Raw genomic sequence first — 15,583 nt, forward strand, 5'->3', positions numbered from 1 at the left:
AACAGAAGAACTTCAACAGCTGAATTTTCCCAGTAGAATTTTACAATACAAAAGCCACAGTTGTGCAAGTCCCCTTCCTTCACCAAATCAGAAATGACCCTGTTCTAAGATAAGAGCTGGCTCTGCTATCCAAAAGAAACAAAGATTGCACTTTGTACACTTTACTGGTGTAAATCTTTAAACAAATAAACAGTTGCTATAAATTCGCATTTCACAGAAACAAAATTAGCAATGCATCTCTGCCAGAAAAGCAACGACTTAACCCAGAGATAACATCCTTCTTTCCCCAAAAGAATTCTAACAGATCACATTATTACACAGCAAGAACATGAACAGGAAAGAGCTCTCAACCACCTCTCCTTGATGCCTGCTCCCAGAGAGGAGACAGACCTCACCTGCTACAGCATCACTGCCTCACACATCCCAGTGTTAGAGCATCAAAAGGGTTTTTCAAGGCTTTGACACTTACATTCTTGTATTGCTAGTTTTATTTACTATGACTGACTTCCCACTCTGGTCCACGTTGTGCTCTAATCCAAAGTAAGCAGCTACCCTGTGCAACAGCATTCTATGGTAAGATGTCATTGGGGGAAACTTTTTTCTTGGTACTCTGGAAGAAAGGAATAGTAGCTTTATTAAATAAACAGGAACACTCTTGAATTCTTTTTTCCTATGAGAGTACAGTACTTACTCATTATTACCAATGAAATCTAAAATTTCCTGTTCTAATTTCAGCAGCATCATTCTGTCCCTGAAAATAAAAACACAGCAACTCACATATGAGACACTCCAATAACTGCAGTTGTATTCATCTTAAGAATACACAGATCAGGGCTGTGATCAAGGGATGATGGCAGACTGGAAATAGGACCAGCAGGTGTCAAATGCAGAATTTTTAGGACAAGGTATTCTTTTTTTGCTATTTTGCATTGAACCATGCTGTTTTGCTCTCAGATATCAGAATACACAGATCCTCCAAGAAGTCCCTGCCCAAGAGGCTCAGCAGGAAGCACAGTCATGGAGAGGACAGGCTCCAGGAGGAAAAGCAGGGCTGAGGTTGTTCCCTGTTGGTTGGTGTGGGCAGGGAGTGTGCAGAGGCCTCAGCTGGCCCTTGGATTGTGAAGCACATCAGGGGATCACTGAGAAAACAACCAAGGGCTTAAAGCTGGCACATGTGGCAATGTGCTGACATATTAGAAAAAGCTAAAACTCAAGGTGGTAGGAAGGAACACTCTTCCTGAAACTGCTTGCACTGGTTTGAATAAACTTTTAAGATGCAATGATATCCAGTGATGCACAGTTCATAATCTGCACATCAAGTAACCAAGCTTCCCAGTCACTGTGCATGGAAACACATGGAGCTCTGCACTTACAGTTCCTTGTTTCCACTGGGATGCTTCATGGCTTCAAACAGGAACCACCTACTAAGTCTCACAGAGGTCTGTGCTTTCTGATTTTACTCTACAGGACTATGGCTTTGGCCGTATGATAGCTCATGTCGCATTTATTCTGAATAAAATGGAATTCAAATAAATTACTACATTGGATGTCCTATCTGTAATATGAATGACTAACAAATAGCAGTGAAGCAGCTCTTGTGGCAGAGCACAATTGCACCAGGTTAATTCCTTGCCTTGCACTATGCCACAAAGCCAGCACAAAACCCCAGTGAGGGAAAGAACAAACAAGACAGGGACAGACTGCAAACCTCAGAGCAACAGAACCAGGTCAGCACTGTTGCTAACAAATGATGGACTTGGATTAGGTCAGATTTGGTTTCTCATGTGCAAAATGAAAATCTGTAACTACGGTTATATGGTACAGCTTTTAAAAAATGCCTTTATCTATAAATTCAGTGCAAGACAGATTAGGGTCAGAAGGCAGTTTGGTCTCTAACAAGCAGGTGCCAAGACAGTGCAAAGTTTAGAGACAATGTATTGAAGCCCACTCAGGGAGAGAACTGCACATAGACTGAACACATCATTTGCATATTAAGCATTAAAAGTATTTAAACCACTTCAGTGTCCTGAACCTCTGCTCAAAAAGAAAACCAATTGCAGTGGTGTTTTAGACAGTCTGCAACAGAATCTCACCCTGAATAACTGACATGGAGAGTTAGACATTTAAAAAGGGAAAAAAATAAAACCACAAAAAAAAAAAAAAAAAAAAAAAAAAACAAAAAAAAAACAAACAAACAGGTAGTGTGTGATGCCTCAGGCAAAATGAAGAAAGAAAAACATAGAGAAAGTTGACATTATTGATTCTTACCTGGGATTGTTTTTTAATGTATTTACTAAAAATTCATGAAGATCTATACCAGTGGAATCTGTATACTCCTGGCTGGAATCTAAGGGAAGGGGGAAGAGAGCAAAATTACACTCTGAAGAAGCTGTTTTCCAATTATTGCTGTACATACTATATATGGATCAATACTATATAACCATTAAGTACATTGTTGCCAAAATTAAATGCTTGCAGTTTCCAGGAGAAAGGCCCACAAGTCAAAAACAAAACAGAAAACCCACCACCACCCACTATCCCCTAATTCAAGGGTAATGCAGAAGGGGAAGTTTCAGTAACACCACTATTAATAACAACTGGCTGTACGTTGTGAAGCAGGTAATCACCTGGAGAGACCCAATTTCCACCAGCCTGCCACATTTTCCCACTATCCCATGCTGCAGTGTGTGTACACAACTGTGGAGCAGCAGCAGCCCATCTACTCAGCCACTGGATGTTGCCCAAAGAAATTTTGTAATTCAGAATGTAAGTTTAACCTTCACAAAGTGGTGTTTTGCACTACTAAAAATCCTTGTTCTGTTGGGCTTTGTTTGCACAACATCATGATTAGATGACTACTTTTTCCAAAAGTAGTCTCAACCTTTCCCCTCCTTTCCAGTTTCAGTGAGGCAAAGTATTCAGTTACAAACTATCCCCTAAAATCTGTCCCTAACAGGAATGATTTAACCCCAAATCTTCCCTTACATGAGCACCTTTGAGTTCCAGGTACTAGGATCCAAACCAACAGGTGTTGGAACAGTATTTCTGGAACTAGGTGTCTTCCAAGAACTACTTATGTGTTAACCTAGTCTCAACTCAGTTAGGCACAACTTAAATTTATTATGCCCATGTCCCAGCTCTTCCAGCTGCACAGAGAGTTTAAGTGAAACCAGCCAAGTCTGAGCATTTATGGTTTGGAATTACTTTTAATTTTGAAGAGAAGGCAAAAAAGGCTATTCCTGATAAAAATATTAAGATTCAGTAATAATTTACTTCAATTTTTCTAATTTGCAAGTGAGCAATGATTTACTGATAATTACTAGAACTGATGCTAAAATTCCATAATTTTCTATTTTGGCATATTCTATATTGGGAAGTAATTAACCTTCAGAGGAGAGAGTGGTTGAATTCAGACCAGCCACCTCTACCACAAGCATTTTGTCACTTAACTCTCAATCCCCCAGCAATACCTGTTGGGTATTTGGGGGTGGTGTTTAAGGCATCATTTCAAACACTGAGATTTATAAATGCAGGTTAAGTTCTCCATCCCAGTGCTTTTTATTTCACAAATACCTGGCTGGCAGCTGGGACAAGCAGCACAGAAATTCCACATGAGGAATATCTTCTGGAATTGGGGGACATGAGATGGACAAGTGCCACTTATCTCAAAAAGAATTCCAGCTCTAAAGGTATTTCCTATACTCTGGCTAATCTAAGAGATTTAGGTAAACTTTCTGGATATTTAAAGGAAGAGCTGAAAAATGATTTGCCAACTTAAATGCATAAAGTCTTCTACCTGTAGGAGGCATCAGGCAGCATGGACATAAACTGACAGTTTATGTCATTGATTTCACAGCTCTCTTTCAGATTAACACCCATAGATTTTCAGCACACAGACTGTAACTTTAATCCAGAAGGCAGGAATATTTAAGTGAAAACATAATACTTGTCCTTTTTATTTATGTAGTTCTAACCTTACTCCAAAACTTTACTGAAAAAATTCCAGATACTATCAGAAGTAAAATAAACAAAGGAGAACATAGACACTTCAATTTCACAAGCCCAGGAACAAGACAGGAGCTTCCACTGACTTGTAAAATCAGCTTAAAGAACACTTGGACACAACTGAGATAACACAGCTGGTTTTTTATGCTGTTCTGCACAGTCAGGACAGAAAGGAAACATTTGCTGGAGTGTTTGATGAAGTCTCTAAAGCTCTTTCCTTCTCCTCTAGCTCAAAGGTGTCTGATCTATTTGCTTCATTTGCAAATAAAATTTAAAAAAATAATGCAATGTTTATGCAATGAAGACCTGGAAGCAGAACTGTATTTTCATATGTTCTTATCTATACAGTATATTGAATAATACAAGGAGAGAGAGCAAACCTCTTGATAACATTTTTCTGGAGAGCTTATCACTGGATTTTTCCTTTTCTGATTCATCTTTTGCAGGTTTTTCTTCTTTTTCAAAAGACTCTGACAACTGGATCTGAATTTTCTCCTGTCAAAGAGTAAAAATCAGTCAGCACACAAATTATTTCAAACAATACCTGCAGGAGAACTGTTCTGTACTATATTACCTGCAAAAATAATGAAGCAACAACAAAAAAAAATTGTTTACCTATTCTTTCTGATTCCACATGTGCTCCATGTTACCACACAATGAAATTATTTATCAGTAAATCAGAGTGTACAGAGAAGGCATAGAAAGGATCACAGACATTTTAGAATTTACACACACTTTCCAGGCCCTGAATGCTATTGCAAAATGAATTCAAAGTATCTTACTCCATACATGTAAGAAAAGAATCAGGTTTTTCAGATGTATAAATTTTATACTCCCGCTATATTTTTAAGTTATGTCTCATCCACAATGCTTTCTTCCTCCCCATTCTTCACAGTTCTTTACTGTAAAAGCTTGTTTCAAGTTTTGATTTGGTTCATACCAAGAAAAAACAAAACAAAACAAAAATTTTTATATCAGACCAGCATTTCCAGATCCACAAAAAGGGGAAATATTTACAGTACCAATATATCAAGGCAAAGTCTGCAGACCTGTCATCAAGGCTTAGTTTCATAACTTCCTGTGTATTTTGATAGAGTAGCTTTGTGTGCAATCACCTCAAAATCTGTGGTTTTATATCAGCAGGTGAACTATTATAAAACCTGTTTCTCAACACAGCAAAAAGTTTCCCTGTGAAATTAGTGGCATAATACTCTCCTAAATACCCTGAACAGTGCAAGACTGCAGTTTGTTTTCCATGCCCCTTTCCTGTTTCAGGAGGTTGTCAGTGAAGGACCTACACACTTCAGGCAGCCAGAGCCGAGGAGTTTGGGAGCAATGGAGTCACCATGCCTGAGGGACTCCCACCGGAGCAGTGGCCAGGTCCTGTCAGAACCAGACTCCCCTGTCACCTTGTAACTCCCTCAAATGACAGTTCTGCTCCCCCAGATGCCAGCTGAGTGCATGCTGTCACCTCCACATTCCTGACAACATCCAATCCTTCCCAATCCAGAGAGCCGCCCCTCACGCACTCCTGCCTGTCCCTGTTCTGCCCTGCACCTTAATCCTTTCCCACACAAGTCCTCACTCCTCCCTCAAGCCCCTTCTTACCCACATGCAGGCTCTTGCTCTAAGCTCTGCTCTTGTGTCATTGCCCAGCCTTGATCTCACCCGTGGAATGCAGCCAGAGTTAAATTTAGCCAGGATCCACCAGGCTGGAGCTGCTCACGTGCCCACCCGCAGCCACTCCTGCTGTGGCGGCACAGGGGGAGCCCTGCACGAACCAGGCTCTGCCCAACAGGAGCTCCCTCTGCAGAGCCACAGCTTCTTCAAATGAGGGAAAGAGTCACTGAGAGCTTTACCAGCTCTCCCTTTCATTAGGACTTTCCCCCACAATAAACGTTCCAATGAAACTTCCTAATTCATGAACACCCACTAAACAACAACTCAGCGTCAATGAAGCTTTCTCAGCTTTGGACAGGATCTACAACCACATCTGATAAATACCAGCAAGTCACCAGCAAGGAACTCTCTCATCTGATTCTTTCCTATCCTGAGAATTCACCTGGCTACAAATCTTAAGGAGTCCAGAACAAGTATCTGCATTCCTTGCCTCATAAACCTGTGGGTAACTCAAATGAGCAATTGATTTGTCACTACAAAGTGTTCTACACTCACCATTCACCAAGTAGCTGTGTAACCTTTGAGAAAGAAATGTTGCTGTCCTATTAAGAAGCTGTTCCTGAGTTGGATTCACCAATGTGTTATCCTCCATGTTACAATAACACTCTACAAAACTATCAGGAAATTAAGGAAATTTTCAGTCTGATGTTTCCTCACTAGAAAAGTGACTGCAACTTCTAAACTCCTTCCAAGTAATGCACACAGCAATAGTTTAGTTAAAGGATCTCAGCAAGTAATCATTTTCATACTTCCTTCCCCAACAAGAGCTAAAAAAAGGAATCACCATCTGAACAGCCAGTTCTGCTACTATACCAGCTCTACTTCAAAGTGTGATACACCAGAACTGGGTACCAAAGGGCACTTTCTTGTGATTTCATGCTATAAAAACTGTAGCATCTAATTAAATATGACCTACTTGACTGGAAAGCTGCTGAAAAATCTTTTAACTTCTCTTCCCCTACAAAACTCTCTTAATCCCACCCTGTTTGCAGCAGGCCCCTGCTGGCATTTGGACTGAACAGACCCCTTGGCCTAACCCTGATCACCCATCCCAAGCCCTCATTGCAGAAGAGGAAATTGTCACCAAATTTTGATGAAAGAAGAAAAAGTTGAACAAACAGGAAAATGTCCCAAACCATCAAAACCTGATAAATCCTGCCAGCTTAACACATTTGGGAAAAGGTAAGAATATATCTCAAAGGCCTACATGCTGAGGCTGGATTTTCTACCAGAAAAACCAACATAAGTCGATAGAAATTAACATCACATCCCCTTGCCTTCTCCTCCCACTCCCTCTCCATTGGGCTATTTTATTTTGCTTAGAAAGTTCAACTTTTTGAAGATTTATTTACTTGTTACTCATAATAACAACTGTCATTCATATGAAAACAGTTCTTCCTTAGAGAGGCTGAACTGGATCACCCTTTACAAATGCTTGTACTTTGTGTTGGAAAATAGTCAGAACAACCTGATGTTTACACAAATGATGGCAAGAGAATATAGTTAGTGCTACAAAGATAAAAGATCAAACATATCACAGTTATGTTCTTCCTCTCACAATACATTTGTAAGCTCATACTTTCACAGTACCTTTTAGTAAAGGGCTGCCAGTGCTTTTTAACAAGTATCAAAAATATGCAAGGCTCTTATCTAGGCTTCTCAGGAAGAAGCAGTATCTTCCTTCATGTTGCAATTGAAAATAGAAACATAGATCAGAAAAGAAATTCAAGAAATTCATCTGCTTGAGACAATTTCTTTGGTCTGTCACCCTCTTCCATCACAGCCTGCTGAGGAGGAGCAGCCAGTGGTGCCTTGCTAAGTGCCTCCTGCACCCACCTGTGTCAGGAACTTCACCCTGCTGGAGCTGCTGGTGTAAAGGGTGACTCATGAAGTCACAGACAACACCATGGAGTTATCCCCAAGCTCACACTATCACCAGCAACATTATCCTGAATTTAACCTATGTTATGTTTTAAAACTAAACTGGAAACCACTTTTTAGTTGCAATCAGAGATACAACAAAGCAGTGACTCTTCCAGGAAGGGGGAGCATCAGAGGTGATTCTCCTGCTGCAGAGACACCTGTGCAAGGCAGGCTCTTCCTTCTCCAAGCCACTGCACCTCCCACACATCCCAAGCACAATTAATGCTTCAGGGTATGGGGCTGGAGGCATATTAGTCCCAATTGCAGCAGCTGATTGGCACATATGAAGAGCTCTCCCAGGCTTTCCCAAAGATAGTTTAGGAAAGGAGGCAAAATGGGTGAAGAAATTGTGGTTACAGAGGGTCATGGGAGACCTGTGCCCCACAGGATTGCACTCCAGCATCAGAACTTGTAACAGATTCCCACTTCTAGCTCTCCAACACATTTCTCCACCCTCCAGGGAAGAACTAAATTTGTTCTAGCAATCATTCTCTGCACAGCTATTGGGATTCATAAGCCATTTCTCCTACATTACTGCTTCCAAAGAAAACTCACAGCTAACTCTAATTTTGTTCTTAAGGCAATCTGCTTTCTGGTATTCCTTTTGTACAAACTTACATTATCACACAATCCAATTCATTCAGCAGAGCCAGCCTTGACATCCCTCCTGCTGCTGCAAGGACTCCTTTCAAGGGCCACCTGGCAGCACAGAGCTAGGGACAGATTCCCAGAGGACTTGGCCACAAACATCACCTTATAAATGTCTGATTTTAAACCATTCAACACGTGGGCTTGTGTGGTGCTGGAGGTTGGAAATGCCTCTTATTTTGGAAATATACCACTCATAATCAGTCCACCAAATCAGGGTTGTTGTAATTTGCTACAGTGACTGGCAAACTCCACTGCTTCAGACTGAACAACTCAGCCTGGCCAGACCTCTCAGTCTATTTTGTTATCTTATAGGAAACATTACAAAGCAATCATTGTAAATTGATTTGAAATTGACTGGAAATCATTGTAAACATCAATAACTCTCCTGTTGGCTTTTAATCCTTTACTCAGCAACCTATTCCAAACTATGACTTAAATTTTCATCATGGTAGCAGGCCCAGTTTCTGAATTCCTCTAGTCAACACTTCAAATTCTGCTATATTAGTAAAAGCCTACAAAAATACTATTTTCTTATTTTTCCAGAGGAACAAAACCCTGCAAACCTGGAGGGTTTCAGTCCTAACCTACTGTTTCAGTCTCAAAAAATTTTAATTAGCTTGACAAAAACCTACATGAGCTCTCAGTGTCCATCTTTCCTCAGAACTGAATTACCACCTCTCCAGCAAAACCCCCTCACATCCTGCTTTCTACTGCTTCCTTCTTAACCAAAGGCAGACTTTTCACAAAAGCACAGTTTAGAAGCTTTTCAATAACAGCAAAGGCCCATTTCTGTTTTGATAGGCATGAACAAACCCAGCATTTTGATGGGCCTCACTCATGCACAGAACTAAAGCCAGCAGCAGGGTTTTGTTCTGAAAATACAGACTGGTATGGAGGTAAAGTCAGGAAATATGGATTTTGTTTAAATTCTCTAAAGTAATTTTACATATTTTGTTCAGCATGTAGGAACTTCTGTAAGTGTGTTCTATAATTTTAATAGATTAATTCAGATATACCTCAGGCAGGTATTACAGAGCTACCAGCAACTGGGACTAATATGCAGAAATTCAGTTACAACACCAGAAATCACAACTGTTTCCATTTTCAAAATGTACAAAGACAGTAAATTAGGCTCCACGCTAATCACAATGTTTCTGTCTTACTAATTGCAGACAGCACTTAAGCAGTTTAAGAGTCCCTTAAGTGCACTGTTGGACTAACAAGTTAAAAGAACTGACAACCCCCCTCTTTCTGCCCACAGATGTTAACTAGTACAGCTCAGGAAAAAAAAGCAGCAAATTCTGCACCTGATATTATCACCTCTATTAGATCAGTATAAAAAAAAAAATAAAACCAGATGGTATCCACATATTTAAAGAATACCCAACAGACTTTCTTTTGAACATGAAGTTACTTGAAATAGTTCCAGAAACTTCAGTAAGGTGATTTTTACCTGGAGGTCCTGGGATATTTCAGCTGTGGGAGGTGGTGGATATTCTTCACATACAGCAAGGCTCCGAACTAACTTTAACTTTGTGTTTGACTAAAGGAAAGTATGTAAAATTAAAATCTATGGCTTATAAAAGATAATATAAATATACCATAAGCCATTATTTTTTTCATTCATTATATGAAAAACAAAATGGCTGAAAACAGCATTTTTCATGTTTTCAACAGAATAAATAATTCCCTTTAGAATGAAAATACCCAAGCAATTGCAGCTTTTGAAGGCACTACCAGCACAAGAGAGCACATCTAAAGAAAAGTAAATAAAACGCTGGGAAAGTGTTTCTCTCCGTTACAATAAAAAGCCACCAAAAATATAAAGGCAAATCACAAAAGCAAACAACTAGGCAAGACAAAAACCCAACAGAATAAAACAAAGCTACAATGCCAAAAAACAAAACTAAAGGCACTTTGCACAAAGTAACGAAGCTGCACCAAGCACGAAGGGCTCCCTTCGCATGCCAGCGCGCCGGGCTACCGTACCTTGGAGCGTTTGGCCGTCTGTGCCAAGGACTGCGCTGGCCGCTGGGACAGGCACAACAGAGAAGGGACATTAGCTCAGGGCACAAGGGGTAATGCTCAGGCTGTACAGGAGAAAGCTGTGACAGTTAGCACCGACATGGCACGTCTGGGACAGCAACAGGTGCTGTGGATTCGGGGCTCTCCCGCTTTCAGCAGGCTTGGCTTGATTTCCCGTCTTCGTTTATCAGCAATAGATACCAGAGCACTTTTACAGGAACCAAGCATTATCCTTGTTCAGTGGCATCCAAGCAGTTTACTCTCTCAGCCAGCTCTCAGCTACACTTTCAATTCTTGTTTCCTAATTTCCTTGGCAACGTGACATGGTTTTTATACATTTTCTTCCTACTCCTGAAACCTTCCTAGAAAAATTATATTAAAAAAGGAAAGCATTGCCTCTACCAAGGGAACAGATAACAGATGATAACCTATCATAAGGAGCTTAAAACATGTGGGATCTTTTTCTTTTACCTTGGGACCTATACAAGTATGTTTTAAAATGGGCTACTGATTTTTTTTTCATTTAGTAATTTACTATGAATTAATATAGTAATTTTTCTCCTTTTTCTCCTCCCAGAGCCATTTTAGTAACTTATTATGCAATAATTTGCTTTTTCCTCCCAAAGCCCTTCTTCTATTACAATTCTTCCTTAAAATAAATTACCAGGCTTTTACTACAATATGCACAGCTGAAAGGTACATTTGAATCAACAAGAGCATTTAATGATTTGTTAACTGCATAGTTAAAACTAACTCAGCCCTCAGTGTCAGCAGCACAAGAATAGAAACATTTAGAGTGACATCACATAATTTAAGTACTGGTTTCCCTGGAGAACTAAAAGTGATGAATAGACAAGCTTTTAACAGAACAGGTTTTAGTGAACACAGGCCTAATATTTGTAAGGAGAAATTAACTTCAGTAATGCAATTTCAAGTGTTGTTTAATGGACAATATTTCTTCCTTTAAAAAGGAAACTGAAGTGAAACTCCACTGGAAAACTCCATAACTGCAGCTCTCCTTGCTTTAGCTCAGAGGAGATGTCTCTCAAGCACCTGAACTTCTTAGCAGGGCATACAACATCACTAAAAGGAAACCTCACCTACAGCAAAGAGCTCTACCATGTAAAGGCAGAACTGCTTTTTCTCTCATTTTCCTCAAATCCCACATGTCTATTTTGGATGTTGCACCAGCTTAGCTGAAGAGCAGCAGAAGGGAGCTCATTTCACTATGTAACAGAATTTTAAATAGCTGCACTGAAAACCAACTGAACTCACCAGCAGTGAGGTTTTTTTCCTTTTAAAGGAAGCTTGCTGAGATTTTGAGCAGCAGACACAGTTCAAATGATTTCATACCTGGAGCCATTCAGACTCTGAGTTTTACTGTTTCCATACCTGGAACCACACAGAGACTTTGAGTTTTTTTGTTACGTGCAAAATATGTTTTCATTTCCATCCTCTCCTCTGAAAGCATTCCTTGCATTATGAAAGCTGGCACTGCATATCCCTGACAAAGTTTCAAGCTACTAAATTTCAAAAACTGGATGATTTCCCAAGCTCCTATCAATTACTCCAGCCTCAATCAGCTTAGGTGTGCTCAAATCAAGTTGTGCAAATTTAAAGTCACATCAGGACTGTCAGTGGAGAAGCAAAAGAATCTATACTCAGGCAATTATCTTTTGCAAAATTTTGCAAGCTTTGAAGCCAGTACATAAGCCAAAAGAATGTATGGAAGAAAACACCCCAGACCCAGATTTGATAGGGCACAAGAGGGAATTCAACCCAGCACAGGACATTGAGCTACTGCTCACTAATTAGATAAGTCACAAATATTTCAGTTATTTTTAAGAGTGATTTGAAAAAAAGAGGAAGAAATGATTGCTGGGAATAAACACCAATAATATTGGGGAGAGCTGGAGGGCCACTGTAGGAGGGAGGTTTTCCTTTACAGATGAGACAAGTATAACTCCACCCATCATATTCAGACTTATCTAGAAAACACTGCCCTGACCAACATTCCTGTGATAAATGTGGACTCCTGGCTTCCCTGTGTGACTTCAAGGATGTCAAAACCCAGATTGCCAGTCCCCCAGAGCCAGCTGTGACTGTGAGCAGTAAGCACCACACACATGTCAGGGGAGAAGCACAGGAACAAAGCAGGTGGGGCTGCAGGGACAGCTCAGGTGAGCACAGCCCAATGGTGCAAGGGCTGGCCTGGAACCACAAACCCCAAATTCCTCTGGCATCACCAGCAACTGCCCTCTCAGAGCTTGAGATGGGTGGGTACAATCCAATTATTCCTTTCTTGATAAAACCACACTGACAGAGGATGACACCACTTCCACTGGAATTCCAGGACAGCAGGTAGCCAATGCACACTGTAGCTGTTAATGCACATTTTCTCTCTTTTCAGGCTCATGAATTTTATCTCTGTCCTAATTTCTCTGCATTTATGAAGTTTTGCACCTACAGAACATCTTTATGTTCCCCATTTATGAAAAATAATTTCTAGCTCATTTAGAATATGCAATCCTTGGTGAGTGCAAATTAGGCAATTTCTTTATATTTGCAGCTCTCAAAGACTTTCACTGCCTTAAGAAAACACTGTGTTAATGAAAGCCCTATTTATAGCCATTATGGGCAGGATTTCAAGACAGTGTTTAAAAGCAAGTATTTCAAATAATTGCATAATGAAAATAATGATTAGGTTCTTGCCTTTGATAAAACCCCACCAACACAACTTTTAAGACCAGCTACTATGCTACATTTCCAACTGCAAAAAAAAAAGGGAAGTAAGACAGCCTTTATCAAAAACATATAAATAACCAGGTTTTCAGTAGGAGTATTTGCCTACTTTATTTTTTCCTAAGTACCTCACCAGCTCACATATACTAAATGCAAAGAAAAGATCTGGAGCTGTTACATGCCTTCCTCTATCATCAGTGTGCTGTCTAAACAAGCTGGATAAAAACAGGTCAGGCACAAGATGGCAAACTCAGACGTGTGAAGGGTTTTGTGAGAAGGGGTTTTATTTCTGAAGTACCATTTGGGCATTTCTGAGGATAGGCACAACATGACAAACCTCAACAGAGTGCTCTAAGGACATTCAGTTTTTTACCTTTCTGCAAAATTAGGTCTCAATTTTAAATCCAGTCAAGTGCTGCAGTCCCAAGAGCCATGGATAGCTTTGGAATGCTGAGGGAAAGAACAGTGTGGTCCATGGTCACTTGCTGTCCTGCATTAGTGAGCAGTGACAGCAATTTTCCATGACACAGTAGAGGATGACTGATGGAAAAATTGTTTCACCCTTGGACATGGAGGCAGCTCAAGAATAAGAGAATCTGCCCAATCATTTATCTATTCAAAAGTATTACATCCCATATTTTGGAGACAAAGACAGGTAAATCCTGACAAGACTGGGGAAGTGGCAAAAAAGACTTCAGAGAACTTCAGGTGTGAAACAGAGAGGGCAGCTCAAGGTTTGTGTTAGTACAGAAGGAAGATACTTGCAGGAAGAGAGATGTCAACTTGCTAAGTAAAAAAATGATCTAATTACCCCAAAGGACAAGGATGTCTGCCTAATTAGCATAAAACAAAACCAGAATTATCCTCATTTAACACAACATTTGCCTTGCCTTTATCATACAGTAGATGGGTACAACCCTGCACTCATGCCATGAGGCTTTTTTGGGTTTTAAAACAGAAGTCTTCCTAATAATAAACACAAGGGACTATCTTGCAGGATAAATCCAGGATCTTTAATTTGTCAGTATTTCCTGCAGCTTTGTCCTTACAGTGGATGGCACTGCCTGTCTCACCACCCAGAGACAGAGGCAACACAGATCCTGTATTCCAGCTAATTCTGAATTCATGGGTTGGCACCTGGCCTGGGTAAGATGAACAGGTAGGAGAGCAGTGACTGGTGATCCAAAACCCTTTTGATCACAAAATCCACCATAGTGTGCTGATGTGCACATGACTTCTGTCAAAGTACTTTTCATAACAGTGCCTCTTTCTCCAGTGCCATTTAAATGACACTTGAACCTCACTGCAAATAGGCCAGCTAAGAAATGTTCTCTGTATCAGTAACACTACTTGTGCACTGCTTAGAGAAATTGGGAGTGCTGGCCATGTACTCTAATTAGGTATTTTCCTAAATTCCTATTCATACCTCCAACAGCAGACACAGCAGCCAATCAGTTGTTAATGCACAACCTCCAGATAATCTGGACTTTACAATCAGTTACATTTCAAAATACAACCATCAGTTTCTGAACTGTGCTGTTCCAGAGACATGCCTGAATTCAATGGCCCACGCTGGAATGTGCTGTATGAACCTATCTGATCATTCAGAATCCATTCATAAGAGCACACAGCAATGGAAGGAAGGTGTAGCTAAGCTCAAAGTTGATGATGGGACATGGTTAGATGATCTACTTGATAAATTAAGCATTAAATTTATCATTGAGCATTCCATTGATGGAATGTCAAGTTCAGACAGAGGAAAAAACCACAGCCTGTTTTTTCCATGGCTTAAAGAAGTCAAAAATGAAGTGCTAACTGTCCTGAGGAATGGGACTGTAGTTTGTCAGGAGGTACCAAACCTATTCTGCCACCAGGGAGGAGAGCCAAACCCAACCCCCACACAACCTCCACACCCAACCCATCCTCTGAAGCACTCAGTAAACAAAGTACACAACAAATTCCAGTCAGTTTCTGATAATACTTTCTAACATTTCTCAGCAAATTCTTTGCACTTTTTCCCACACAGGAACATTTAACCTGCACTTAATGACAAGTACTATGTCCACTGAAATCTCAAACTGTTTAACCATCCATTAGTTAAAAACATGCTGATTGCTACTGTTCCACAAGGGTTTTTTTACTATGGACAACCCCAAGTTTTTGTTTTGTATTTTAGCATAAAACATGCCTTAAATGGGAAATCCTCAAATATGAGGCTTATATTTGCACTGGCAGCCTGCACAGTACAAGTGACATTAACTTCTGCTGATTTCAGTTGTTGCAAGGGGCTTGCTCACAGTGGCCAGGTTCCATTTGGCAACTGTCTGTCTTCCTGCCACCCTGGAAATCTGCACCCTCAGCCTCAGTTTTGAATGAACTGCTCATGTAACATCACTGTTCTGATTCTGATGGACACTCCAGGACACCACACTGACAGCAGAGCTGTTTGTATCCACCAGCCTTCACCACACAGTGTCCAGTCCACTTTGTGGATGTGAGATCATCACTTCAGCCACCAGCTCCTGCTCCTGAACCAGCTCCCAGCCAAGCAATGAAC

At 40.4% G+C, this 15,583-nt stretch overlaps 1 protein-coding gene across 4 annotated transcripts in view; it reads right to left on the reverse strand.

Annotated features, from left to right (window-relative positions):
• R3HDM1 (R3H domain containing 1) overlaps positions 1-15,583 on the reverse strand; it is an 80,811-nt gene that overhangs the window by 33,599 nt on the left and 31,629 nt on the right. For 3 of the 4 annotated variants that reach the window (XM_063161599.1, XM_063161598.1, XM_063161597.1), the window contains exons 4-9: positions 10,249-10,290; positions 9,713-9,802; positions 4,386-4,500; positions 2,269-2,347; positions 692-751; positions 470-610 (exon numbers count right to left, since the gene is read on the reverse strand). In XM_063161599.1, the coding sequence (XP_063017669.1) occupies positions 470-610; positions 692-751; positions 2,269-2,347; positions 4,386-4,500; positions 9,713-9,802; positions 10,249-10,290 (527 nt within the window). The remainder of the gene's footprint in view (positions 1-469; positions 611-691; positions 752-2,268; positions 2,348-4,385; positions 4,501-9,712; positions 9,803-10,248; positions 10,291-15,583) is intronic. The other variant, XM_063161600.1, reaches the window with a different exon arrangement.

Source organism: Melospiza melodia, chromosome 8, assembly GCF_035770615.1.
Source record: "Melospiza melodia melodia isolate bMelMel2 chromosome 8, bMelMel2.pri, whole genome shotgun sequence".
Lineage (NCBI taxonomy): Eukaryota > Metazoa > Chordata > Aves > Passeriformes > Passerellidae > Melospiza > Melospiza melodia.